Source organism: Pleurodeles waltl, chromosome 5 (genome assembly GCF_031143425.1).
Source record: "Pleurodeles waltl isolate 20211129_DDA chromosome 5, aPleWal1.hap1.20221129, whole genome shotgun sequence".
Lineage (NCBI taxonomy): Eukaryota > Metazoa > Chordata > Amphibia > Caudata > Salamandridae > Pleurodeles > Pleurodeles waltl.
Window position 1 is genome coordinate 110,555,033 of NC_090444.1, and position 27,871 is coordinate 110,582,903.

Consider the following 27,871-nt stretch of genomic DNA (forward strand, 5'->3'; position numbering starts at 1 on the left):
TCCTGTTTGCCAACAGTGGGGTTTAGCAGGGCCAGACTGGCTGTAGTGGGCATGGGGCCTTTTCTCAGTGGGCTGGAAGGGTGGAGCCGGTTTTGCAGCGGTGGGGGCCGGTTTTGTGACTGGAGTCCAGTTTTGCAGAGGTGCTGAAATACTAGACCCCAGTAACAAAAGCAGCAGCAAGCTTGTGCTTGCACACCTTCTAGCCCCGCCACCTCTCCTGTGGGTGGGGTGGGGGGTGGTCTGACTAAATTGCCAGGGTAGCTTTGGGTTCGCAATCCGGCCCTGGAGTTCAGAATCGCTGCAGAGCAGCATTCTGCCCCAGGATTAGGGACTAAATAACTTGGATACATCGGATTACAGGCCAGCGAAAGCCTGACGCTATCCTTTTGTGTACGTGCTTGACAACAAAGCACCTGATAAACACTGCTCATTATTTACTGTAAAATTACACTGATCTTCTTACTCTTCCAAAAGTTCTACAGGGCAAGAGAACTACATACTACATTTGAAAGGAATGACTTCTACTCCCATGTAATTTCCATTACCAGTGTAAACGCATGTAATTACAGAGCAGAATGGCTGTTCTCTCAAATATCGAGTACAAGAATACTGTGGCACACTAATATCATGCACAAAATATCAAGGGTCAAAATATCGAAAGGTAAGTGCACTTAGGGAAGTATAGATTTGCTATTCCTAACTCAGATCTATGTACCTTGGCGATATACACTTAGTCAAGGTATATAGATGTGGAGTTAGATATAGGAAATCTATACATAATTACTTTTCAATATTGTATCCCTCTATAGTGGTTCTACGATATTAGTGTCGTACAATATTCTATAGTCGATGTCCAGGCTGAAAAAAAGTGCAATTTCAAAGCCATCTCTGAGAGATTGTAGGAACAATGTACATTTAAGTACTGGTACACTACTTTCAAAGTTGAGGCTAGAAAGAATCTTACCTGGTATCTCCACGAGTACCAACTCTCTGGAAATCCATGACAAAGACACAACACTGGGCCGTTTCCCTTTTCAACATAGTGTATCTGGACACCAGGCTAGAGGAAAGAAAAAGGACATGGACTACATGAAGGTTTCCAAAATAATCTACCAAACTCTCGTCACAGCATTACTTTTACTCCAGCGCCTAGAAGTGCTGACCATGGGATCAGGGAACACCAATGAAGCATGTATTAGTGAGAAAGCGACATACAAGCATGCCCCTGAAGCCTCTTAATGTGCCACCACTAAACATTTCACTCTCTTTATAAAACATTGGCATGTACATGAATCTGTGTAGCTCATTAAAGATTTGGTTATGTTATGGGACCCAACATTTTCTGACTTGGAATAACAAGGTTACTACCAGTGATTGACATTTCTTAAGATAATGTCAAGATCCTTCCTATCACCACATACTGAAGAACAGATTGCCAATCAGGAACCATAGCTGGATGGTAAAAAGTTGGTACTTTCAAGGAAATAAGGCCAAACTAAAAAGCTGCTTTGAAAGATCAATCCAGACAGAGTTCCAGACAGAGTATTTTACAGAATACAGAAAGGTTTCCCTTACGTATTTCTAAAAGAAATTGAGAGCATTTCCTTGTATATGTTTGCAACGAATATCCCATGACAGTGACACCCAGCAAGAAACTAATACATCAGATTCTAGACAGGAGACACGGAGAGACACTCTAGGGGATGACATCCTTATATAGAAACAGCAAGGAGATACCCAACGACACGTGGCAGAGCATGAGACACAAACATGATGAGACACAGAATTAGTTACACACAGACATTCAGGGGGTCATTCTGACCTGTCACCGACCACGGGAGCACCGCCAACAGGCTGGCGGTGCTCCCAAGGGCATTCTGACCGCGGCGGTTCAGCCGCGGTCAGAAAGGGTAAACCGGCGGTCTCCCGCCGGTTTACCGCTGCCCCATTGAATCCTCCATGGCGGCGGAGCGCGCTCCGCCGCCATGGGGATTCAGACACCCCCTACCGCCATCCTGTTCATGGCGGGAAACCCGCCATGAACAGGATGGCGGTAGGGGGTGCCGCAGGGCCCCTGGGGGCCCCTGCAGTGCCCATGCCAATGGCATGGGCACTGCAGGGGCCCCCGTAAGAGGGCCCCACAAAGTATTTCAGTGTCTGCTTTGCAGACACTGAAATACGCGACGGGTGCAACTGCACCCGTCGCACCCCTGCAACTACGCCGGCTCAATTCTGAGCCGGCGTCCACGTTGCAGGGGCACTTCCGCTGGGCCGGCGGGCGCTCTTTTGGAGAGCGCCCGCCGGCCCAGCGGAAATGTTTGAATGGCCGCCGCGGTCTTTTGACCGCGGTGCGGTCATTTGTCGGCGGTACCTTCAAGGTCTGAATGACCCCCTCATTCTGGAGACACAGAGATGCACAGACCAGAGACATAGGGAAACAGACATGAAAAAACACCAGGTAGGTATGGGATGACAGTGAGGATTAGCAGACACTGGGGGTTTGGGGAACACAAACACTAAGAGACACAGACCCTGAGAACCTGGCGAGACATGGACACAGAGACACAAGGAGAAGAGCAATCATGAAGCCAGAGGGAACAATAGAAAATATTGAGTAAACATGGACAATGAGGGGAGCTAGTCACTAGGACACAAATAGGGGCATAGGAAGACATAGAAGGAGAGACATGGACACTGGACAGATATGGACATTGGAACAAAACAGCCATGGAGGAACACAGACACAAGAAACATAAGGTAGTACTGTGGAGACACAAGAAGATAGTGGGTAGACGTGAACACAAAGAGACACTAAAGACTTAGGTCACTGAGCAGACAATAACACTGAGGCAGTTACTGAGAGTCTCTATGGAGATAAAGGCACTAGGACTCATGGACACCCGGAAATTCTGAGGAACCATAGACACTGGGTCGGAAATTCTGGGGAACCATAGAGGCTGGGAGGCATAGAAAGACATGGAGATGAGAATCGGGCACAAAAAGACAGAGACATGGGAGAATACATGGAGATATGGGTACCAAGAGAAATATGAAGGCAAGGGAACAGGAGATACTGAGAGACGTCGGGAGACAGACAACAGGAGACACCAGGAGGTTTGGGGGAGAGATGGACATATGAAGGTTCAGTCTCTCCTTAACGCCAAGGAGACACTGCCCCGTAGTTACCACCACTTCCAAGCAGAAATTTACTATCCAAAAAGTGGTGGCAGTACTACATGGCACAGCACTGACAGAAGTGGACCACAGGATTACAAAGTAATATTCTAAATATCAAAAGCTACTAGACTCACTTTGGGGAGTGTAAAATCTCATTGGTTTGGTAAATGTAGCATCTCACATCAAATTACACAGAAATCAAACTATTCAATCTTTATTCTGCTCCAGAAGTATAGGAGTATAGGAAGAGATGGCTCATAGTCAAACTGTGGATCCAAAATCTTGCTTAGTGATAAACGATCTACCACCTTGTCTATGAAAATATTGTATTAGCCTGAGGTAGAAAGAACATGGGGCTCAGAGCCTAAGGGCATCAATGAAAATTGGGAGTTCAGTTTACACAAAACAAGATTTGAAGGGTTTCAACAATCTCATGAAACTGGTTTCACACTTTGCACAGTGGCATTCAAATAGTCCGCTCTGGTGGGGTAGGTTTGCAACCTAAAAGTAGACAGAGCTGAGAGGCTTCCATCCCATGTCTATGAAGTCTGAGATGAGAAAATATCAGACAATATCTAGAATCCCTGGCAGCTGAAAATTCTATTTGCATTTCTATCATGTGCAGTCTGGTATGCAAACCTCTGTAGCTCAGAACATTCTCAGTCTGAGCTTTCCTGAAAGGACAGCTCTAAAACTGCCTTGTAAGATAGGAAGTAAGACACATGCTACCTGGTTGCACAGGGGTTGTAAACTTAGCATAGCTGTTACTCCAAAAACCTTGGAGCAACAGCTATGCTAAGTTTACAACCCCTGTGCATTATCCTGTCCAGACAGATTGCAGCATTTGCAAGGTACATACTGCTTTTCCATAACCACTTTTTTGTGCTCTGTGACAATGGTGAGCCCAGAGAGGAGTCCCAAGCTTGCTCTTCGTAGTAGCTTATGTTCGTCTCCTCAAAGAGGAGAAACTCAATGCCCTATCCGACTCCCTTAACCCATTTCTGGAATCTCTCACCAAAGCCTTAGCCCTTTTGGTAAGAAAAGCTGACAAAGAACTTGCCAAATTGACCCTTCTCCAGACTTGGAATTAAACTTGTTCACTGCTAGACCTTGATCTTCACAACCTTAAATGGAAAAGAAGGACTTTTCAGGGGCAGAAGGTCAAATCATAATCACTAGCTGACTATCACATGCTAAAGACACTCCAAGGGCTTTAAATCTACTTGCACAACGACAAAAAACACACAATCATGTGCTGTCATCGCAGCCACTTGGAACTCATCAAATATTGTCCAGGATTTTTACTGAACCAGCTGCATCAAAACATGTCCAGCCTGCACTCTTACGATGATTGGGGTATCAACCTACAGTCAATAATTGCCACCAAATGTTTGTATCCTCAAAAAGGCAGATATTAGTATTTCCTTCACCCATTGTAAGTGACCATATGTCATTCATATCAGGAGCTTAAATAACTTTACCAAACATTTCAATGTACTCACAAGACCAGCCCAGTTTGGTACTAGGTTTGGTCTCTACATTGAAGTCATTCCCTGTTGGTCTAGAGTTCTATAATTTATTGAAAGTACAAAGAAAGTACAAACTGAAGAAAGTTGGTGATGTCTACTTATTCCTAGTGCTTTATTTGTAAAAATAAATAACAGCAAATTACCCAAAGATTTCCCTAAGAGCTTGCTGCCGAATGCAGGTTTTCTTGAATACCAAAGTTGGACTACAACCAATATATATTTTTTCCACCTCCATACACCTCCTATCTCTTTATCTGACTCTCATGGTTCTTTTTAATGTCTGGTTTCTCTATTCATCATATTTTTCCTATCCTTCACATCCTCCTTTTTACCTTTTTTGCCTTTCGCTCCCTTAGTTCTAGTGCCCAAAACCAAGTCCCCCTCTTCACCACCAGCAACCACCAGCACTGCTCTAGTTACATAAAGAGATGGTACTTAAAATGTAAGTACCTCTGTAGTACAAAATACACCTATTTAACCATCTTATTGAGATTGATTTGCAAAAGTGTTACCCTGTGGTAAGGAAAAAAGGTTATCAATGCAAAGGAATGTTTAGGTCTCTTCTTTTTCTGCGTCCTTTGACACTGTGCACAGTTTGAAGATATCTTTTCTTTTTGTTACAAACAGGCTACTTTAGTCTCCCTATCAGGATTTCTCTTCTAACTGTGAAGCAGGTGGGCAGGCGTAAAGCTGCAGACAAGACACATGAGGCCCGATTACGAGTCCGGTGGTCACTTGACCACCAGACCCCCTGTGGCGGACCAAGCGCAATATTATGACCACAGCGGTCATGCCACGGTGGGACCGCCAGCACCGTTAGGATCAGAGATCCCAGCAGTCTGGCGGTGCCCTGGGGATTACGACCTTGTCAGCGATTTCATGGAGGTAGTACTGCCATGAAAAGGATGGCGGAGAATGGGTGCAGGGGGCCACAGTGGGCATCCTGCACTGCTCATGCACTTTGCATGGACAGTACAGGGGCCCCCTTGGCCAGCACCCTGCATCCTACAGCATTGCCGCCAGCTCCATTACGAGCCGGAGACAATGCTGTATGTAGGCTGTTTCCCGCTAGGCCAGCAGGTGTAAACTCCGGTTTCCACCGCTGACCAAGCAGACACTCACAATGGGTCCGGCAGGGAGGTAGCCACTCTGACTTCCCTGTCGAAGTTCGGCAAACGGGCAAAACTGTCCGCCAAACTCGTAATAAGGCCCATGGTGTTTCTTTATTTATTAAATATGCCTTGATGACCAGCTCCAATTTCAATCCTGATGTATTTAAACCAAATTCTACAACCATTTATATTAATTAAGAGCCAGAGAATATATTAATATATAAAATCGATGCCATTCTGGCAAGTGCCCTAGTAGTCTATGGTCAATCCATCATCACAGTTGTGGCTAATCCAAGCTATAACAACAAAAAAACTCTAAATTTGTCTTTCAGAATGTCTACATCCACAAACATCCTTCTTCGCTCCTGGGATGCCTATAGTTTTACATTTCACTGTACCCCTTCTTTCTTACCAAAGAGGCTTTGCCTATGCTCACTGCCTGCTATTGTGTTGGGAGTGTTAGCAGGTTGGGTGCAGTTAACACAAAACCCTACACGCAGATGGGGTAGTAGAAATGCTTTTCTAAGGTATGGATTATTGGTGAGGTGCCTTGATGAAGCTAGCATTGCCTGTCGATTATGACCTTTGCTTCTACAGGATATATTCCGGACACTGCTATTTGTGGAGAAATGCAATAAAAATTCTGGAAAAGATAATTTTCAAACAGAAAAGGTGCAGAGGTATCTGATATGGTTACAGCATTCAATGCAGCACTGCTTGGGCCTGAAATGCATCACACCAGGGCTGTCTCTAGAGTTTAAATATCAGTGGCAACCCTTATATTTTTTCTCTGGGGCTGGTGCTTTCGATATCTTGATCGGGAATATAGGGTCAAAAGGCAGAAACTAACAAAAACTGCATCTCAGGACATCAGTAAGCATGCACCTTCATTAATGGAGAGTACCTGGGATGTAAAGGAAACAGGGATCACTAGATTTGGCACCGTAGAACATTAAGAAATATTGCCTTTGATATGCTACGCCACTCGCAGATGCCTGGGAAGTATATGGAAGGCTAAAACATAAGAGGATTAGTGCTTGGCTAAGCACCCGAACTGAATGTTAAGCACTGCATCATTTATCTGGATAGCAGAAGGTTGGCTACCTCTTTTTATCTGTTTATTATGCCTGTCTGATACATTATCCTAAACTCTGGGACATATTACACAAATTGTATATGCACAGATGAAGTTGAAATGACTCAGCAACTGGTTAATTCACTTGTATTAAATAACTACGTAGGAAATCTAAATTTCGAAATAAAAGGTGAGGTTTTTTTTGTAATAGAAGTTAGAACACCAATCGAAGAAAGCAAAAGGTAAAAGCATTTAGTCAAAGACAAATTCAAATTGTAAAAAAAAAACATTTAAAATTGGTGATGGACAGGGCTAGGGTTAGCTTAAGGGTTAGTTTAAAGGTGTGCAGTAGGGTTAAAGGTAGAGTTGTGGTTAAGATAAGTGCTAGGGATATGCCTAAAGTTAGGGATACTGTTATGATGAGGGTTGGAGTACATGGTGCGGTAATGGTTTGGATAAGGGTTAGAGATAGGAATAATATTATGAATAGTGTTAGGATTAGGGTTAAGAGTATGGATACGTTAATTGTGCGGGCTAGAGATGGTAAGAGATGAGGCAAGGGTAAGTGAGGTTTAGGGTTATAGTTAGGGTAATACCACTGTCAGGTTAGAGTTAGGGATCGAGTGGCAGATTAGGATAGGTTTAGGCACAGTGTTAGGGATGAGTGTTAAATATATATTTATATTGGAGGTTAGCACTACATCATGGAACCTTGACCTGCTTGGGTTCCAAAAGGAATGTTAGTATTTGAATAGAGGAGACCAGTAGAGAGAGGACATGAAAAGGAGGTGCGGTGGATGAGATGTTTATAAGGCCTGTACTTTAACGTGACAATATAGATAATTTACTTCAACTAATCTACGCTTCATGTAACACTGGCGACGAGTGGAAGGAACCCTACGGAGACTAACATCTCAAATTCGGCACAGCATTTACTGCAATGGATCCTGGTTTTTTTCTATAAGTGTGAAGCAGTTTTAAAAAGTGGCAGGCATTTGCTGTTTTTGAGCAACAAACAGTGGTTTAGTCAACAGTGATCGAGCTGAGGCTGTGGTGTTGTGTGGAAATCCTGAGTGTTTCGGGCTGACATTTTACGGACTTTGTTGTGGTTTCTCTGATGAGTGTTCTGGGAGACGAGGGTGGTTGCCTAGCAACGTCTCGACACAACGCAATGCAATCTCCTGGTGCCTGGTAATGTGTTGTGGAGACACGAAGACGCCTACCACTACGTAATCTTCAGTTGCCTAATGACGCGCTGTGGAGTTAGTCAGTCGCACCTCCGCGAATTCCACAAAGACTTTTCTTTTTACCACTGCTTAGCAACGAACCGAAGCTAGGAGGCTCAGTGTATCACCACTGAGATTTTCTGCGATAGGCATGCACTGCCTGTTAAAACTTGGTATTTGCCTCTCGCGCTACTTCATACTGTGATAGGCACGCATATGTTCACACGTATAAATTAAATACGGAGTGTCTTTTCTGCGATGGTGTCGTACGTGAGTTAACGCACGAGGCCGGAGGGACAGAACTAGTCTGTCTTCTATGTTTAGGCGCCTCATGACGCCACGACCAATCTGTAACGAGGACGGTCGTGACGTCAGGGGGCGGCGCGGCGGAGAGGCAGAGGCGCGAACAAAGCGCGGTGTTGCGGCCGGCCGGCTGCTTGTGGGCCTTATTTCTTGTGGCAAGAATAAAAGATATTAACATGAAATTTGTCTCCATCGCATCCTTCATACTTGCCACTACAAATGGCGACGAGGATCACAGCTTCTACCAAGGCCCACGAGTGTAGCCCACCTTACCTGGTGTTTCGGGAGGCCAGTGGAAAGCGCTGATATCCCTTCACTGGGGACTACATGCAACCCCTAAGGCGCTGATGCTGCGGTCTCCACACGATTGACTTTGACGACTCCTACCGTTCTGCGCAGTCCAGTAGCCTCCCGCTTTCCGGCCATGTCGCAGACAGGTCATATCTGCGTGCCTCCTCTCTTCCTGGACTCTCCTGGTAAGCCATGCATGAAGTGGAAAGGATGGCTGCGCGCATTTGAGAACTATATTATCTCAATTGATGGTCAGGGGTATAGCCCCGAACGGAAAAAGTCTTTGTTATTCGGACTGTTGGGGAAGGCTGGACAAGAGGTTTTCGATAGCCTGCCGGTATATGTGAATCCCCATGGAGCCACAGCTCCGCTGAATGAGTACCAGGAGGCTGTACGGCGGCTTGAGTTGCAGTATGCAGAGGAGTGCAACATCATGGTGGGGCGCCATAAATTCGCACTGCGGAAACAAGAGGAAGGAGAGACTATCGAAGAGTATATTGCATGTCTACGTGTTCTAGCTCAAGATTGTGAATTTGCAGTGATGACTGATACGTACATTAGAGACCAGGTGGTGTTCTACTGCCATTCAAAGAAAGTGCAGGAACGTTTGCTTTCATGCAGGAATCCTTCGCTGACGGACGTAATTGCCATTGCAAAGGCAGTGGAACGCTCCATGGTATCTTCCAAGGAACTGGCGAACACTAGTCAGGCTTCAAATGTGTTCTATGTACAGGACAGCCGTAAACATGTGCCCGGAAATTCAGAAAGGGCAGCGAGTGATAGAGGGGGAGGCAGGAGGCAGCTCGTCTGTTATAGATGTGGGTCAAAAGATCACTTAGCGGATAGCAGGGCCTGCCCTGCCGTGCGCAAAAGCTGTTCTAAATGCAGGAAGTGGGGCCACTTTGCGGCAGTATGCAAAGCAAAAAAATATAATACGGGCATGAAAGTGAGCTCGGTAAGCGAGAATGATACTGATGCGGATGCGGACATGGTGTTGTCCATTGTTGGTGAAGACGGTAGAGTGAAGGGTCCCATTGGCTCCGTCATGATTGGTGTGATAAAATTGCCATTTACGGCTGATTCTGGTTCCCCCCTTACCCTGATCTCTGATAGGACATTTGATTCGAAGTGGCAAGATGTACGACTGCACGAGACGGATGTGAGTCCAAAGGCCTTCGGGGAACACGACATTGTGATGAAAGGTTACTTCTGGGACTTCCTCACCTTTCGAGGGCGCACTGTGAGAACAAAGATATATGTGGCTGAAAATGGGAGGAGCCTTGTGGGATGGAAGGACCTGGCGAAGCTAGGTGTGATGCTAGTCCCTGGGGCAGAAGATCCCATTGTTCTGAGAGATGACTGGGTCAATTATGTGCAGCCTGATGATTTACATGATGGATTAGCTGAGGTCCTCGAAATGTTTGACTCCGTTTTTGAAAACAAGGTAGGGTGTGTAAGAGGATTTGTGCATGCTATACGGTTAAAAAAGGGTGCCCTACCAATAAAACACAAAGTCAGAATGATTCCTCTTTCAGTAAGGGGGGAGCTTAAGGCTGTTCTTGATAAGCTGAAAAGGGAAGGAGTAATAGAGGAAGCAGGTGCATCAGAATGGGTGTCTGCAATCGTGGTGTCCAAGAAGAAGAGGACAGGGGACATTCGGTTGTGTGTAGACCTGCGGTCACTGAACAGAAATATCCTGGTGAACTGCCATCCCCTGCCCAACATTCAGGAGATATTGTCGGCCACAGCAGGATCGAAGTTTTTCACCCTGATAGACCTGAAGTCTGCATACCACCAGGTATGTCTCACGGAGGAATCCAAGGAACTTACCACCTTTATTACCCCGTTTGGAGCATACAGGTACATCCGTCTTCCATTCGGCCTTGCATCGGCCTCAGGCGTCTTTCAAAAGCTGATGGACCACCTCTTCTGCGATATGAAGGGGGTTGAAGCATTTCAGGACGACATTCTGATACACACGGAAGACGAGAAGGGGCACTTAGAACTGCTGCGCAGAGTGTTGGAGGTGCTACAAAAAAGGGGGATGACAGTCTCCAAAGACAAGTGCAAATTCATGAAAGACAAGATAGAATACTTAGGGCACGTGCTTACCCCAAATGGCATCGCGCCGAAAGATGATTTAGTGAGGGCCATACGAGATGCCCCTTGCCCAGGAGACAAAGACGCCTTGCGATCGTTCCTGGGACTCAGCGAATACTATTCCAAGTTCATGCAAGGATACGCAACCACTGTGGAGCCTCTAAGGAAACTGCTACGGAAGAACGAAAAGTATACGTGGACACAGGAACAAAGCGCTGCCTTCGAATCCGTCAAACAGGCAATCGCCGCGGCCCCAGTATTACGACCGTACAACAAGGACCTCCGGAATGTAATCACGGTTGACGCTAGTGCCAAGGGAATCGGTGCAGTATTTTGCCAATTCCAAGGGAAGAAGGAGAACACTGTTGCATTCATATCGCGGTCATTGAGCGAAGCAGAGAAGCACTACAGCACCATCGAGCGGGAGACGCTCGCGTGCGTCTGGGCCGTGGAGAAACTGAGAAATTATTTGTGGGGCAGGGAGTTCGAATTAGTCACCGACCACAAACCCTTGATATACATGATGGACGGTGAAGGACGTGGCAATGGCAAAGCCAGTTCTAGGCTCCTACGTCTACTGTCTAAGTTGCAAGAATATCACTTCACCGCCAGACACATCAAAGGGGGCCTCAACTGCAGGGCGGATTGCCTATCTCGCATACCGATCCCGGATGAGGAGAATGATTCCCTGGACGACACGGAGTGCGTTGTGGCAATGGTTGACGCAACAGCCATGTGCGAGGGATCCATATCAGAGGAAGAATGGTTGACGGCTCAGGAAAAGGACGGGACTATGCGGAGGGTGATGGACCACATGAAGGCTCATTGGCCCCCTATCCGGAACTTGCACGGGGCACTCAGAAGTTTCCAACAGATTAGTCCCGAACTCACCATCGAAGGCGGCTTTGTGAAGAGACACGAGCTGTTTGTACCTCCGGAAAGTTTAAGAGACAAGCTAATCAGGATTGCCCATAAAGGCCATCCGGGCAATACCGCTACAAAGAATCTCCTCAAGCAGTACTACTGGTGGCCAGGGATGTGCAGCGATGTCAGCAGATTCATTGATCGGTGTGGACCGTGCTTAAGGGCCGATAAGCACTGGAAGACGACAAAAGGAGAGTTGCAGCTGGTGGACATACCTGCCGGCCCGTGGAACAAGATTGCCATTGATTTTGCGGGCCCATTTACAAGGCTACCTGACGAGTGTAGGCATCTCATCGTCCTTACGGATTACTTCTCCAAATGGATTCACTACAAGTTCGTCAGGGAAGTTACCACTGAACGAGTGATCAAGGAATTGACGAAAATGTTCGCGATTGAGGGACAGCCGAAGATCATGGTGTCGGACAACGGCACCCAGCTAGTGTCCAGGCGGATGACGGATTTTCTGTCCAGGTTGGGGATTAAGCAGGAGAAACCCCCACTGTACAGCCCGAAGAGCAATGGGCAGGTTGAGCGTATGAATAGATTCCTCAAAGAGGGCGTGCAACAGGCGATCGCTTCCAACATGAATGTGAAAGCGTTTCTGGCGGACAAAGTGAACACTTTCCATAACATGCCCAGTGAGGTTACTGGACACACTCCGTTTTATTTGATGAGAGGGAGAAGATGCATGAGTGAGCTTACCCCCAAATTCAATAAGTGGTATGACATGAACCGGGAAATTGAGGCAGAATCTGATGAGAGATTGAGAGTCAAAGCAAGAATAGTGGCCAAACAGGAAAACAATAAGAGGTACGCTGACATGGTGAATAGAGCCAAAACTAAAAATATAGCGCAAGGGGATTGGGTATTGGTGAAGAAACCCAACAGGGTGATGAAGGGGGAGTCTGTGTTTCAAACCCCGGTGCGTGTGCAAGGAGTGACAAGAGGGGCAGTCTGTCTGGAAGGAGCGGGGTGGCGGAGCAAGGACGACATAGTTAGGCTCAAGGCTGGGCAAGAGAAAATCATCATGAAAGATGTCCGTGTGGATGGGGCCGAAGGCACGGATGATGTTGACGAGTGGCAAACTCACGAAGCCAGGGATGTAGTCATTGATGAGGAGGAATGTGTGAATACGCCTTCCAGTCCAGGAATGAGTGGACAGGGGAGTGCGGAGCGATGCGAGAAGGCATGGCGTGGCTTGACGGCTGCCTCAGGACAGAATGGTTGCAGGCCCGAATCTGTGGAGAGCGACAGTCACAATGTAATGGGGTCAAGCCTAGAGGATGCGTACGCCGTCAAGGCGAATTCACTTCAGTATGTTACTCCGAGAAGGCCAATTAGGCGTATCCGAGCACCCAAGAGGTTTGAAGATTTTGTTATGAGGTGAAGTTCCTTAAGTTTCTTGTTCTGTTGAAAAGGGAGATGTCGTACGTGAGTTAACGCACGAGGCCGGAGGGACAGAACTAGTCTGTCTTCTATGTTTAGGCGCCTCATGACGCCACGACCAATCTGTAAGGAGGACGGTCGTGAAGTCAGGGGGCGGCGCGGCGGAGAGGCAGAGGCGCGAACAAAGCGCGGTGTTGCGGCCGGCCGGCTGCTCGTGGGCCTTATTTCTTGTGGCAAGAATAAAAGATATTAACATGAAATTTGTCTCCATCGCATCCTTCATACTTGCCACTACAGATGGGCACACTCAGATTAGAATTTTGCCTATCACGCTGCTGCATACTGCGATAGGCACACATGAAAAATTAGTCCTTATGTAAGGAAACACATCAACTTTTCTGGCCTATCTACATACAGCAATAGGCACGCTTAAAAACTTTTATTTTCAATACATTATTGTTAGAAATGGGGTTTTTCGTTGGCAGTCAGGTTACCCCCTGTCCAAGCAAAAGCCCTCACTCTAGTCAGGGTAAGTCACACACAATCCAAGATTATCCTGTGCCCACCCTCTGGTAGCTTGGCACGAGCAGTCAGGCTTAACTTAGAAGGCAATGTGTAAAGCATTTGTGCAATAAATCATACAACACCATAGCATAACACCACAAAAATACACCACACAGTATTTAGAAAAATATATAATATTTATCTGGGTATCTTCAGGTCAAAACGATCAAAGTTGCAATACGAATTTGTAAAGTTATCACTGAGAAGTGATAGAAAGTGTCTTAAGTCTTTAGAAAGTAAACAAAGTCTCTTTCAAACACAAAGTACCTGGTTTCTGGTGGAAAATCTCCTCAGAGGGCCACAGGAGAAGAGGTGCGTGGAAAACTGTTGTGTGCGTCAATTTCTCCTCAGCACACACGGACTTGCGTCGTTATTTTCCACGCGGGGAGTCGGGCGTCGTTTTCCGGCGCGCGGACAGTCTCTTACTGTGGTTGGCGGGGAGTACCAGATGTCCCGGGTCTGTGCGTGGATTTTCCTGCTTGTTCTCCGGCTGCGCGTCGGTCTGCGGGGCTGCGCGTCGAAATTACGATCTCACGGCAGGCGTCGTGTCGATTTCTCCTCTAGACTTCGATCTGCGGGGCTGCGCGTTGAAATTACGATCTCACAGCAGGCGTCGCGTCGATTTCTCCTCTAGAGGTCGGGCGGCGTTGTCCTTGCGAGGCCGTGCGTCGGATCTTCGATCGTCCCAAGAGCGTTGCGTCGATCAGCGTCGGAGTGCGGCGTATTTCTCGCCGCGAAACAAGCTGTGCGTCGAAATGTTCGGCGCACGGAGCGTCCAAGTAAAAGAGAGAAGTCTTTTTGGTCCTGAGACTTCAAGGAACAGGAGGCAAGCTCTATCCAAGCCCTTGGAGAGCACTTTCACAGCCAGACAAGAGTTCAGCAAGGCAGCAGGGCAACAGCAAGGCGGCAGTCCTTTGTAGAAAGCAGACAGGTGAGTCCTTTGAGCAGCCAGGCAGTTCTTCTTGGCAGGATGTAGTTTCTGGTTCAGGTTTCTTCTCCAGCAAGTGTCTGATGAGGTAGGGCAGAGGCCCTGTTTTTATACTAAGTTGTGCCTTTGAAGTGGGGGTGACTTCAAAGAGTCTCTAAGAAATGCACCAAGCCCCCTTTCAGTTCAATCCTGTCTGCCAGAGTCCCAGTAGGGGGTGTGGCAGTCCTTTGTGTGAGGGCAGGCCCTCCACCCTCCCAGCCCAGGAAGACCCATTCAAAATGCAGATGTATGCAAGTGAGGCTGAGTACCCTGTGTTTGGGGTGTGTCTGAGTGAATGCACAAGGAGCTGTCAACTAAACCTAGCCAGACGTGGATTGAAGGGCACAACAAGATTTTAGTGCAAAGAAATGCTCACTTTCGAAAAGTGGCATTTCTAGAATAGTAATATTAAATCCGACTTCACCAGTCAGCAGGATTTTATATTACCATTCTGGCCATACTAAGTATGACCTTCCTGCTCCTTTCAGATCAGCAGCTGCCACTTCAACCATGTATGAGAGCAGCCCCAATGTTAGCCTATGAAGGAAGCAGGCCTCACAGTAGTGTGAAAACGAATTTAGGAGTTTTACACTACCAGGACATATAACCACACTAGTACATGTCCTGCCTTTTACCCACACAGCACCCTGCTCAAGGGGTTACCTAGGGCACACATTAGGGGTGACTTATGTATAGAAAAAGGGGAGTTCTAGGCTTGGCAAATACCTTTAAATGCCAAGTCGAAGTGGCAGTGAAACTGCACACACAGGCCTTGCAATGGCAGGCCTGAGACAAGGTTAAGGGGCTACTGAGGTGGGTGGCACAACCAGTGCTGCAGGCCCACTAGTAGCATTTAATCTACCTGCCCTAGGCACATGTAGTGCACTCTACCAGGGACTTACAAGTAAATTAAATAGTCAATCATGGATAAACCAATCAGTAGTACAATTTACACAGACAGCATATGCACTTTAGCACTGGTTAGCAGTGGTAAAGTGCCCAGAGGTCAAAAGCCAACAACAACAGGTCAGAAAAAATAGGAGGAAGGAGGCAAAAAGTTTGGGGATGTCCCTGTCAAAAAGCCAGGTCCAACATGACCCCCTACCAGCCTAAAGCCAGGGGAGAACAATCACTATCCTGATGTACTTCCCTGTTTGAGGCGACAGAACAAGGACCCAGGCCCACAACAGCAGGGGCATGCTCAAGTTCTTCGCCTTCCTGACTCCAATTGGATCACTCTGTCCATACTCTCAGGGCCCACTAAGCCAACCCATGGGGAACCTTTCTCCTTACCTGCGGATCCCATCTGTGCAGCACCTAACCTTACTTTGCTCACAGATGTATCCCAGGAGCAGGATAGTACCACCATGACCAACACAGTGGTGTGGCCCACTCTACCCCCGGGGTGTGACACTTGTCCCCTCCCCAGGGATAACTCTGTCCACCCGGACAGCAAGCCACAGTGATTACTGACAGCTGCCAGGGATGAGAGCCAGGCCCCAGGCCTCTCAAAGCTCTCCAACCACTGTGGCTGTGGAGAGTGGGGGGCGGTAGCCCCAGGTGCTGGGCACCCTTTAACCACTCTCCCTTCCACCAGGTCAGGGATGACAGCCTGAACCTGGTCCTCCCCTCTGGGGCCCTGTACCCTCCCTCCTGGAGCGGTACCCCCAGAGTCCAACATGGTCAGGGTGCTTACAGAAGTCGCCCTGTACCATTCCTCCACCAGTGCAGGGCTGTTAACCTGCAACTGGCCCTCCAACCTGGGGCATGTACCTTCAGGTTGGACTAGGGCCCGGGGTGAGGCTTCCCTCCCCCTGCCCTCCCTTCTGGGGTCCAGCACCCTCCAACTAGGAGTGGCCTCCTCAGAAGACAACATGGTAGGGGCACTGTTATCAGTAGCCCCTCCCTCCAGGTCCGGGGGGACACCCTGAACCTGGTCTTCCAGCCCAGGGTCTGTACCCTCAGACTGGATCACTGCCTGGCAAACCAGGACTTCCTGGGGGGCACACCTACCCCCCACCATGTCAGAGTTTAACCTCTGCACCTGACCATTCAACTCAGAGTCACCACCCTGAAGTTGAACAATTGCCTGGCACGCCAGGACTTCCTGTAGGGCACACTGACCCTCCACCAGGTCAGAGTTTAACCTCTGGACCTGGTTCTCCAACCTAGGGTCACCACCCTGAGGTTGGGCAACTGCCTGGCATGCCAGGGCTTTCTGGGGGGCACACCTACCCCCCACCAGGTCAGAGTTTAACCTCTGAACCCGGTTATCCAACCCAGAGTCAGCACCCTGAGGTTGGACAACTGCCTGGTACACCAGGACTTCCAGGGAGGCACACCTACCTCCCACCAGGTCAGAGTTTAACCTCTGAGCCTGGTGCCCCAACCCAGGGTCACCACCCTGAGGTTGGGCAATTGCCTGGCACGCCAGGACTTTCTGGGGGGCACACCTACCCCCCACCAGGTCAGAGTTTAACCTCTGAACCTGGTCATCCAACCCAGAGTCAACACCCTGAGGTTGGACAATTGCCTGGCACAGCAGGACTTCTTGGGAGGCACACCTACCTCCCACCAGGTCAGAGTTTAACCTCTGAACCTGGGTATCCAACCCAGAGTCACCACCCTGAGGTTGGCCAACTGCCTGGCACACCAGGACTTTCTGGGAGGCACGCCTACCTCCCACCAGGTCAGAGGTTAACCTCTAAACCTGGTTCTCCAACCCAGGGTCACCACCCTGAGGTTGAACACTTGCCTGGCACGCCAGGACTTTCTGGGGGGCACACCTACCCCCCAACAGGTCAGAGTTTATCCCCTGAACCTGGTTAGCCAATCCAGAGTCACCACCCTGAAGTTGAACCATTGCCTGGCAGGCCAGGACTTCCAGGGAGGCACACCTACCTCCCACCAGGTCAGAGTTTAACCTCTGAGCCTGGTTCCCCAACCCAGGGTCACCACCCTGAGGTTGGGCAATTGCCTGGCACGCCAGGACTTTCTGGGGGGCACACCTACCCCCCATCAGGTCAGAGTTTAACCTCTGAACCTGGTCATCCAACCCAGAGTCAACACCCTGAGGTTGGACAATTGCCTGGCACAGCAGGACTTCTTGGGAGGCACATCTACCTCCCACCAGGTCAGAGTTTAACCTCTGAACCTGGGTATCCAACCTAGAGTCACCACCCTGAGGTTGAATCTTTGCCTGGCATGCCAGGACTTCCTGGGGGGCACTCTCATCCCCCACAAGGGACATACCGTCCCCAAGGGTCACACAAGAGTCTGGTTGGCGCAGGTCTCCCGACCTCTGCCCATCCGGCAGAGTCTGGGTTTCCCCCAAACCAGAAACGGTTTCACCTGGGTCATTCCTGGGGGGCTCTGCTCTCAGAGCTGTCCCCTGACTCTCAAGGTCCTCCACTGGGGTCTGCAACCCCCTCTCAACCCTATGTCTGGACTTCTGCACCCCCTCACTAGGAGGGGTACTGCCAGACACCAGAACTGTTGGGATGCTGGCTACAGTCACCCCCCCAAGTTCTTCTGACACTGCGGGGCTTCCCTCAAAAGGTGGCCCTACGGTACAGGCTAGGCTTCCCTCCTGGTGTTCCCTCATGGAACCCTCTAGGACCTGGGACCTACCTGGGACACTACAATCCTTTCCCACCACACTCGGTTGGGAACCACCTAGACCACTCCCTTCAGGAGCACCCCCAAATGCCTCTTCAGACTCTCTGGTACTCACCCAGAAGTCTGCCTCCATTGTAAGTTCCCTGGGGTCAGAGAACTCACACTCCACCTGGTGTTGGCGTAGCTCTGGAAAATAAGGACCAGACATATGCTCTCCAGCAATTACATCATTCTGCCCTTCACATGTATTAACCACAGTACCCTTCACCCAACCACCCAGTAACTCAACCTTGGAAAAGCACTCTACTTCACCCTCCTGAGACTGGTGAGCCAGTATCTGTCTGTCCCTGACACTCAACCCATACTCTTCTGGGATGTCTCTACACTCTATATCCAGGACGTCCACCAGGGGGGAACCCTTTTCTCTGTCACTCTCTGCTAGAGTCAGTAAAGTGTCCCTCCCCCCAGTAGGAATATGACTCCCTGTGCCAGTTCCCCAATCCTTCTCAGGGACCCTGTGCATAACGGGAACTACCTCATACCCTTGAACTGCCTGGGGTGTGTCAACTCCCTTCTTCAAGTTGGGCACCACATCTCGGGGCTTGTGCCCTTCTTCAGCAGTACTAGATGCAAGATTTTTGCTGCCACCATCTGAACTGGACTCAGCCCTTCCGGCCTCCAGTTTCAGCTCTTTACAGCTCAGCTCTTGAGCTGCAATCTTTTCTTCTTCCAGGGCTAAGAGACTTGCTGCCTCAGCCCTTTCAAGCTGCTCATCTAGCTCTTCCAAACACCGCTCTAGAGCTAGGAGCCCTTCATCTCCCACTAGTTCTCTTTCCTCATCTGAGTAGTCTTCCTCCTCATGTGAGCAGTCTTCCTCCTCATTTGAGTAGTCCTCCTCCTCATCTGAGGGGTACTTAGTCATTTGGTTTCTTGCTGCCTCTCTCTCTGCCCATCTTTCTTCCCCCCAGACTATGTAGGCATGTAGCATCTCCGCCTTAGTAGATCTCCTTGCTACAGGAAGGCCCCATTTTCTGCAAAGCTTCCTTAGGTCCGCCTTAGTGAGGTGGTCAGTAGGCACAAAGAATGAGTAGGTAAGCAATCTCATTGCTGACAAAGTCTTACTGGAAAGAACCAAAATCCAAAGTCCAAAATATCAATAGTATCCAGGAGGACATCAGAGAACCAAAAGCAAAAAAGAGATAAAAACCAAGTTGACCTTCAACTGTGGGTAGGTAGTGAAATACTTAGCTACTGTATGTCACTGCACAAACACAAGTCCTATCCTCACCGCTGATCACCAATGTTAGAAATGGTTTTTTTGGTTGGCAGTCAGGTTACCCCCTGTCCAAGCAAAAGCCCTCACTCTAGTCAGGGTAAGTCACACACAATCCAAGATTATCCTGTGCCCACCCTCTGGTAGCTTGGCACGAGCAGTCAGGCTTAACTTAGAAGGCAATGTGTAAAGCATTTGTGCAATAAATCATACAACACCATAGCATAACACCACAAAAATACACCACACAGTATTTAGAAAAATATATAATATTTATCTGGGTATCTTCAGGTCAAAACGATCAAAGTTGCAATACGAATTTGTAAAGTTATCACTGAGAAGTGATAGAAAGTGTCTTAAGTCTTTAGAAAGTAAACAAAGTCTCTTTCAAACACAAAGTACCTGGTTTCTGGTGGAAAATCTCCTCAGAGGGCCACAGGAGAAGAGGTGCGTGGAAAACTGGTGTGTGCGTCGATTTCTCCTCAGCACACACGGACTTGCGTCGTTATTTTCCACGCGGGGAGTCGGGCGTCGTTTTCCGGCGCGCGGACAGTCTCTTACTGTGGTTGGCGGGGAGTACCAGATGTCCCGGGTCTGTGCGTGGATTTTCCTGCTTGTTCTCCGGCTGCGCGTCGGTCTGCGGGGCTGCGCGTCGAAATTACGATCTCACGGCAGGCGTCGCGTCGATTTCTCCTCTAGACTTCGATCTGCGGGGCTGCGCGTTGAAATTACGATCTCACGGCAGGCGTCGCGTCGATTTCTCCTCTAGAGGTCGGGCGGCGTTGTCCTTGCGAGGCCGTGCGTCGGATCTTCGATCGTCCCAAGAGCGTCGCGTCGATCAGCGTCGGAGTGCAGCGTTTTTCTCGCCGCGAAACAAGCTGTGCGTCGAAATTTTCGGCGCACGGAGCGTCCAAGTAAAAGAGAGAAGTCTTTTTGGTCCTGAGACTTCAAGGAACAGGAGGCAAGCTCTATCCAAGCCCTTGGAGAGCACTTTCACAGCCAGACAAGAGTTCAGCAAGGCAGCAGGGCAACAGCAAGGCGGCAGTCCTTTGTAGAAAGCAGACAGGTGAGTCCTTTGAGCAGCCAGGCAGTTCTTCTTGGCAGGATGTAGTTTCTGGTTCAGGTTTCTTCTCCAGCAAGTGTCTGATGAGGTAGGGCAGAGGCCCTGTTTTTATACTAAGTTGTGCCTTTGAAGTGGGGGTGACTTCAAAGAGTCTCTAAGAAATGCACCAAGCCCCCTTTCAGTTCAATCCTGTCTGCCAGAGTCCCAGTAGGGGGTGTGGCAGTCCTTTGTGTGAGGGCAGGCCCTCCACCCTCCCAGCCCAGGAAGACCCATTCAAAATGCAGATGTATGCAAGTGAGGCTGAGTACCCTGTGTTTGGGGTGTGTCTGAGTGAATGCACAAGGAGCTGTCAACTAAACCTAGCCAGACGTGGATTGAAGGGCACAACAAGATTTTAGTGCAAAGAAATGCTCACTTTCTAAAAGTGGCATTTCTAGAATAGTAATATTAAATCCGACTTCACCAGTCAGCAGGATTTTATATTACCATTCTGGCCATACTAAGTATGACCTTCCTGCTCCTTTCAGATCAGCAGCTGCCACTTCAACCATGTATGAGAGCAGCCCCAATGTTAGCCTATGAAGGGAGCAGGCCTCACAGTAGTGTGAAAACGAATTTAGGAGTTTTACACTACCAGGACATATAACCACACTAGTACATGTCCTGCCTTTTACCCACACAGCACCCTGCTCTAGGGGTTACCTAGGGCACACATTAGGGGTGACTTATGTATAGAAAAAGGGGAGTTCTAGGCTTGGCAAATACCTTTAAATGCCAAGTCGAAGTGGCAGTGAAACTGCACACACAGGCCTTGCAATGGCAGGCCTGAGACAAGGTTAAGGGGCTACTGAGGTGGGTGGCACAACCAGTGCTGCAGGCCCACTAGTAGCATTTAATCTACCTGCCCTAGGCACATGTAGTGCACTCTACCAGGGACTTACAAGTAAATTAAATAGTCAATCATGGATAAACCAATCAGTAGTACAATTTACACAGAGAGCATATGCACTTTAGCACTGGTTAGCAGTGGTAAAGTGCCCAGAGGTCAAAAGCCAACAACAACAGGTCAGAAAAAATAGGAGGAAGGAGGCAAAAAGTTTGGGGATGTCCCTGTCAAAAAGCCAGGTCCAACAATTATATACTATATAAGTATATATAAATTTATATTGGAGGTTCATTGTATTTTGTTGGCGTGTTGGACAAGTTTATTTACAAATATAATATGCAAAATGTTACAGCTCCACCATTTTTCCTACCAACTCCAGGGGATCCGTCTATAAAGTGGGGAAAATGGAAAAACGTTTTTGAAAGATGCTCCAGGGTATGTGGTACCTCATTGAGCGCTGAAAGAAGAACTGCGTTGTTGCTGCACTGTCTTGGAACGGAGGGTCAAGAGGTATTTGATCATCTTCCTGATATTCCTGACAATGAAGCTGTTGATTTAAATGAATATGAAACCTGTTTTAGGAAGCTAGATTTGCATTACTTACCAAACGGTAGTACCATTTTGGAGAGATACTATTTTGGCAAAAGAATACAGAATGAGGGTGAATCTATCGAAAATTACATAACTGATCTTAGACGTTCAGCTTCTACGAGCAAATTTGGTACATTGCTTGATGAGAGAATTCGTGATCAGTTTATGCTGGGTTGCAATATTGACATGGTACGAGACGATCTGTGGTTACTTGATGGTCCTCACATAAATGAGGTTATAGCTCTTGCAAAGAAAATTGAGCACTCAATGAAGTGTGTTGAGGTAATGAAAAAAAGAGGGTAACAAAGATGTCAATGTTGTAAGGGAGGATTAGTCTAAATATAATAAGGTCATAAGCAAAGAGGCTATACAAAGTAAATCAAGGAAACATTTTTACAGGTGTGGCAAAGAAGGTCATTTTGCCAATGACAAGATATGGCCAGCTATCAATAGTTCTTCTTTATTTTGCAAAAAGAAGGGGCACCTACCAGTGTGTAGATTGAGGAAAACTAAGCAAACTGTGAATGAAGTGGGTGATCGAACTCGTGAGGATGAAGATATTCCTGACTTTGAGTGTGGACAGATAGTTTTACAAGTTACTGATAATAACTTTAGTGGTCCATTAGATTACATTTATGTTGAAGGAAAAAAAAACAAATACTATTTGGTTCTGGAGCTAAGATCACCATAATTGCTAATACATTTTATGAGAGAACTTAAGGGGAAAATCAAATTGTTGAACCCTGACATCAGACCATGTGATTATGGGGGGAAACCGATTGATCTGCATGGTTATTTTATTGGTCTGATTGAATACGACCAACATTACTCATCAGGGAAAATGTATATGTGCAACAAAGGTTACAGCATCATAAGTTGGTGGCATCAAAAAGATCTAGGAGTAATGCTGGACCCTAACAGTTCTCCACCCATTATAGTGAAGAAACAACAATGTGTGAACAAGGTTGAAAATGTTGTGTCATCTTCTGAAATACTGGATGATTTATACAAAGAGTTCTCTAGCATTTTCAGAGATAAGATAGGGTGTATGAAAGGATATTCTCACAAAATTTGGTAGTTTGCGGGAGCTGTGCCTTTCTGTAGCAAAGTCCACAGTATTCCATTTGCAGTAAGGAGTGAGTTACAGTCGGAGTTGGAAAAATTGAAGGAACCAGGGGTGATTGAAGAGGTGGAAGGGACGGAATAGTTGGCTCCGATTGTGATAGCGAAGAAACCCAATGGAAGTATAAGATTATGGGGGTGATTCTGATTGAGGCGGGCGGCGGTAGCCGCCCGCCTCGCGGGAACCGCCATATGGCCGCTCCGCGGTCGAAAGACCGCGGAGGCCATTCAGGCTTTCCCGCTGGGCTGGCGGGCGACCGCCAGAAGGCCGCCCGCCAGCCCAGCGGGAAACCCCTCCCCACGAGGAAGCCGGCTCCGAATGGAGCCGGCGGAGTGGGTATGTGCGACGGGTGCAGTTTGCACCTGTCGCGTATTTCAGTGTCTGCATTGCAGACACTGAAATACACAGTGGGGCCCTCTTACGGGGGCCCCTGCAGCACCCCCTACCGCCATCCTGTTCCTGGCGGTTTGGCGGTAGGGGGTGTCAGAATCCCCCATGGCGGCGCAGCAAGCTGCGCCGCCATGGGGGATTCCAAGGGCAGCGGAAAACCGGCGGGAGACCGCCGGTTTTCCTTGTCTGACCGCGGCCGAACCGCCGCGGTCAGAATGCCCTGCGGGGCACCGCCGGTCTGTTGGTGGTGCTCCCGCCGACCCTGGCCCCGGCGGTCTGAGACCGCCGGGGTCAGAATGACCCCCTATGTGTGGACCTCCGCAAGCTTAACAGGAGTGTGTTGGTTGACAAATATCCTCTTCCAAATATATCTGAGTTATTAACGATGGTGTCTGGGGCTAAAATATTTTCTACTATTGATCTTACTTCGGCCTATCAGATAGAGTTGGATGAGTCTTGCAGACGTCTAACAGCATTTATAACACCGTTTGGTATACATAGGTTTGTCAGACTACCTTTTGGGTTGATTTCTGCGGCCTTAGTTTTGCAGCGTGCAATGGAAAAGATTTTGTGTGGAATTGATGGAGTGTGTATATATCGGGATGATATTTTAGTTTATGGAAAATATACTGTTGAACACAATGAAGACTTAGGAAGGTATTGAAGAAAATTTCTGAACATAACTTGACTATTAAAGCAGAGAATTTCAAATTTGCTGTTGATATTATTGACTACTTAGGTCACACAATTACGGGTGATGGCATTACACCCAAAAGGGACTTGATTAACACTATTCAAGACATGGTTTCTCCCAGAACAAAAGAGGAACTGACGCAGTTCCTGGGGATGGCTGAATATCACAATAAATTCATAAAGGACTTTGCTAGTTTCTGTTTTAACATGAGACAGTTGTTGAAAAAGGGGGTTGAATTTGCATGGTGTTATGAGTGTGAGAATGAGTTTATAGAGTTGAAGAAGAGTCTAGCAAAGGCACCGGAATTAAAGAATTTTGACCCAAATGTACAATCCACATTGACTACTGATGCTAGTGGCAGAGGCTTAGGTGCTGTGTTGCAACAGGGTGGGTTTGGTCCTGAAAACACAATTATTTTCATTTCCAGAAGCTTGAAAGGTGCAGAAGCTAAATATTCAGTTATAGAGAGGGAAGCACTTGCAGTACATTGGGCTATCAAAAAATGTAAGAAATTCTTAGGGGGAGGTTCATTTGTAGTAAGAACAGATCATAAGCCATTGTGTGAGGTATTCAGTTCCAAGGGGATTGAAGCAGTGTCAGGGAAGATAACTAAATGGATAGTGAGCTTACAAGAATACGACTTTGTAGTGAATTTTGTTCCAGGGGTGGACAATATTTCAGCAGATGTCCTGTCGAGACTGGTGCCGGATTTGAGCGAACAGTGTGATGAAGGTTTAGATGACGACTCGGAACAATTTAAGAGCGTGTGTGAACTGGATTATGAAATCACATCTGAAGAGAAGTGGCGTGATGAACAGCAGAATTAGAAGTCATGAAATTGTTACAGGTGGGTTGGAAGTATAAGAAACAAGGTAGTGTCAAGTGTAGAGATTTTGGGGTGTTAAAGATCAATTGGCTTTCAGAGGCACGAGACTAATTCCCCCTAATAATTTGAGAAGACTTTTGATAGACCACGCACATAAAAGCAATATGGGCATTTCCAAAACTAAAGAAAGATTGCGTTCTTCTTACTGGTGGCCTGGCATAGACATTCAAACTGAGAGGGTGGTGAGAGATTGTATACAGTGTGCTGTCATTGAGAAAGCTATGAAACCCAAGGTACAACCCATGGTAATTAGAAGTAGGCCTTTGGGTCCATGGCAACACATTGCGTTGGATATTCTGGGGGGCATTCATAGTGAAAATACAGAGAATTACGTTATTGTGGTTGTAGATATATTTTCAAGGTGGCCTGAAGTCTGTTTTACCAGGAACATTGAAACTAAGAATGTGATTGCGTTTTTTAAAGAATTAATAGCTAGGGAAGGGATTCCTTTAACCCTTCTCACTGACAATGGTCAACTGGTTTCTAAAGAGATGGAAGATTTTTTTAAAGGGTGTGGTATAAAACACAAAAAGGGTTCTTTGTATCATACTGAGTGCAATGGGATGGTTGAGAGATTTAACTGAGTTATTGAGGAGACTATCACCATGGCAAAGAGCAGTCAATTAAACTGGAAACAAGAGGTGGTCAAGAAAGTAGGGGTATACAGGCACACTCCGCACACAACCACAGGACAAACGCCGTTTGCTTTGTTTCGGGTTAGACGAGCCAATACGATTCTTGAACCAGACTGGGTAAATAAACTTTTGAGTGTCAGAAGGAAAAACCTAGTAGATGGAAATTGGAGACATAAAGAACAGGAAAAGATAAGAGCAACTAAACTGAGTTTTGATAGAAGGAACTCGGTGAAAGAAACTGTGGTTGGTGTAGAGGATTGAGTGATGATAAAAAGACCCATTTTAAGGGATGGTGGAGGAAAACTATCCAATCCTATGAGAGTGTTAAAACTATTCACTAATGCAATTAAAACTGAAGATAACCGAATATGGAATTTAAATAGAGTTGTCAAATTTCGTGGTAATGAGAAGGCTTGGGATAAGACTGTTACACATCTTGAAGGAAGATCTGAAACTGCAGAAAATACAGCTCTGAGGAGATCGAGCAGGAACATCAAGATTCCGTTACATTTTAAGGACTGGAAGCTTAAATGAGGGTTACAGAAATTTTTATATTTGTTATACACAATATTGTTCTGGGTAATTTTCATGTGAATTATTGTTTGGGGAATGTTAGTTTAGTAATTGTATATGATCTTTGTTAGTTGCAGAGTGAATAGTTATAACTGCATTTAAGTGTGTTATGTGAGGGAGATGTGTTATATATATATATTTATATTGGAGGTTAGCACTACATCATGGAACCTTGGCCTCATGTAACAATGAGGCTAGTAACAGGGTAAGGGGTCACATGTAAAGGTACACAGCGGTGGTATGTGGTGGGATTAGCATTAGATCAGATCATGAGTGGGGGTAAGGTTTGGTATTTGGAGCAAGAGTTAGATCATGTAAACAAATATGAGAAAAACTACCAATTTTCAAATGTTAGGCTTTCAGACTAATTGTAGAATACTCTCACTGCATTAGAAAATCTAGCTTTGTATTACTCACTTATTTTTTAAAGTTGATTGTTCTCACTTTGGAACTTTGAAATGTCAACCTAATGTCAATAAGTTGAAATATTTCTCCCAGTCACTTAATTAATATCTAAAATAATGAAGTTACTAAGCATAACTCATAGCACACATATCCCTCAGCATACTAAAGAAATTGCAGCGTCCCTGTAGGCCTATGGACTAGTCTAAATGTACACGTACATTTGCAATTCAAAATTATGTACAGTACAGTGCAACACAACATGTGTTTAAATGCAACTTCTGGCTTATACCCTCTGGTAACACTGAACTTCAGTCTGTGGACACAAAAGGGCTGAATCTGGAGTCACCCTAATTCTGAGAAAATAATTTTTCCTTGGCACCTCTGATTTGAAGACAGAGGCTGTTGAGCCAAAATGTGAGTTTTAATGGCGTTCCCAGCCCGCTGCAATGTGATGCTGTGCGCCTTTCAAGCAGGGGAAGGCCACCACACCAACAGCAAGCCCCTTCATTTTTTTTTCCACAGCAGGATTTCCAGATACACCTTCAGAAACGAAGATGGGAGTCACAGCAAATGGGTTTAACTCTTCTTAGCCAAAACAATGACAAAACACAAATGACAACAAGCATTTGCAATGCAATGGGTCTCGCATTTGCTCGAGTTAGAGACATTAGCATTGTAAATTCCTAACTGGACTTTTCTTTCCACATAAATAGAAAATGAAAAGTGAAACAGATGACATAAGTGTGCCGATTCAAAGTGCCATGAGCGCGAAGAAGAGACACAAAAGGAAACTGAAGTTTGCTTGCAGTCAAACGTATCCGCAAACATGTAATTATCCATGTAACAGGGGCAGTGTCGAAGGAGGTACCAAAACTGCCCCAAGGAGGGATAAACGTAAAGCATTTACGAATGATAACAGAGGATTTTTGAAAGGCAAGCCCAGGACCGAGTGATAGTGATGGGCCTGCGGTGGGCATGGTTAAAAGCTCACAGATAGATTACAACAGGCCAGAGCGCTTGCACGCTCGACCTAAAAACACAGTCTATGCTCCACGGAACAAACGGTCAATTCAGCGATGC

At 47.0% G+C, this 27,871-nt stretch overlaps 1 protein-coding gene across 1 annotated transcript in view; it reads right to left on the reverse strand.

The window, feature by feature from the left end:
• Positions 1–27,871, reverse strand: part of EPHX2 (epoxide hydrolase 2) — a 634,386-nt gene that overhangs the window by 424,062 nt on the left and 182,453 nt on the right. The window contains exon 7 of the mRNA XM_069233731.1: positions 965–1,060. Within this exon, the coding sequence (XP_069089832.1) occupies positions 965–1,060 (96 nt within the window). The remainder of the gene's footprint in view (positions 1–964; positions 1,061–27,871) is intronic.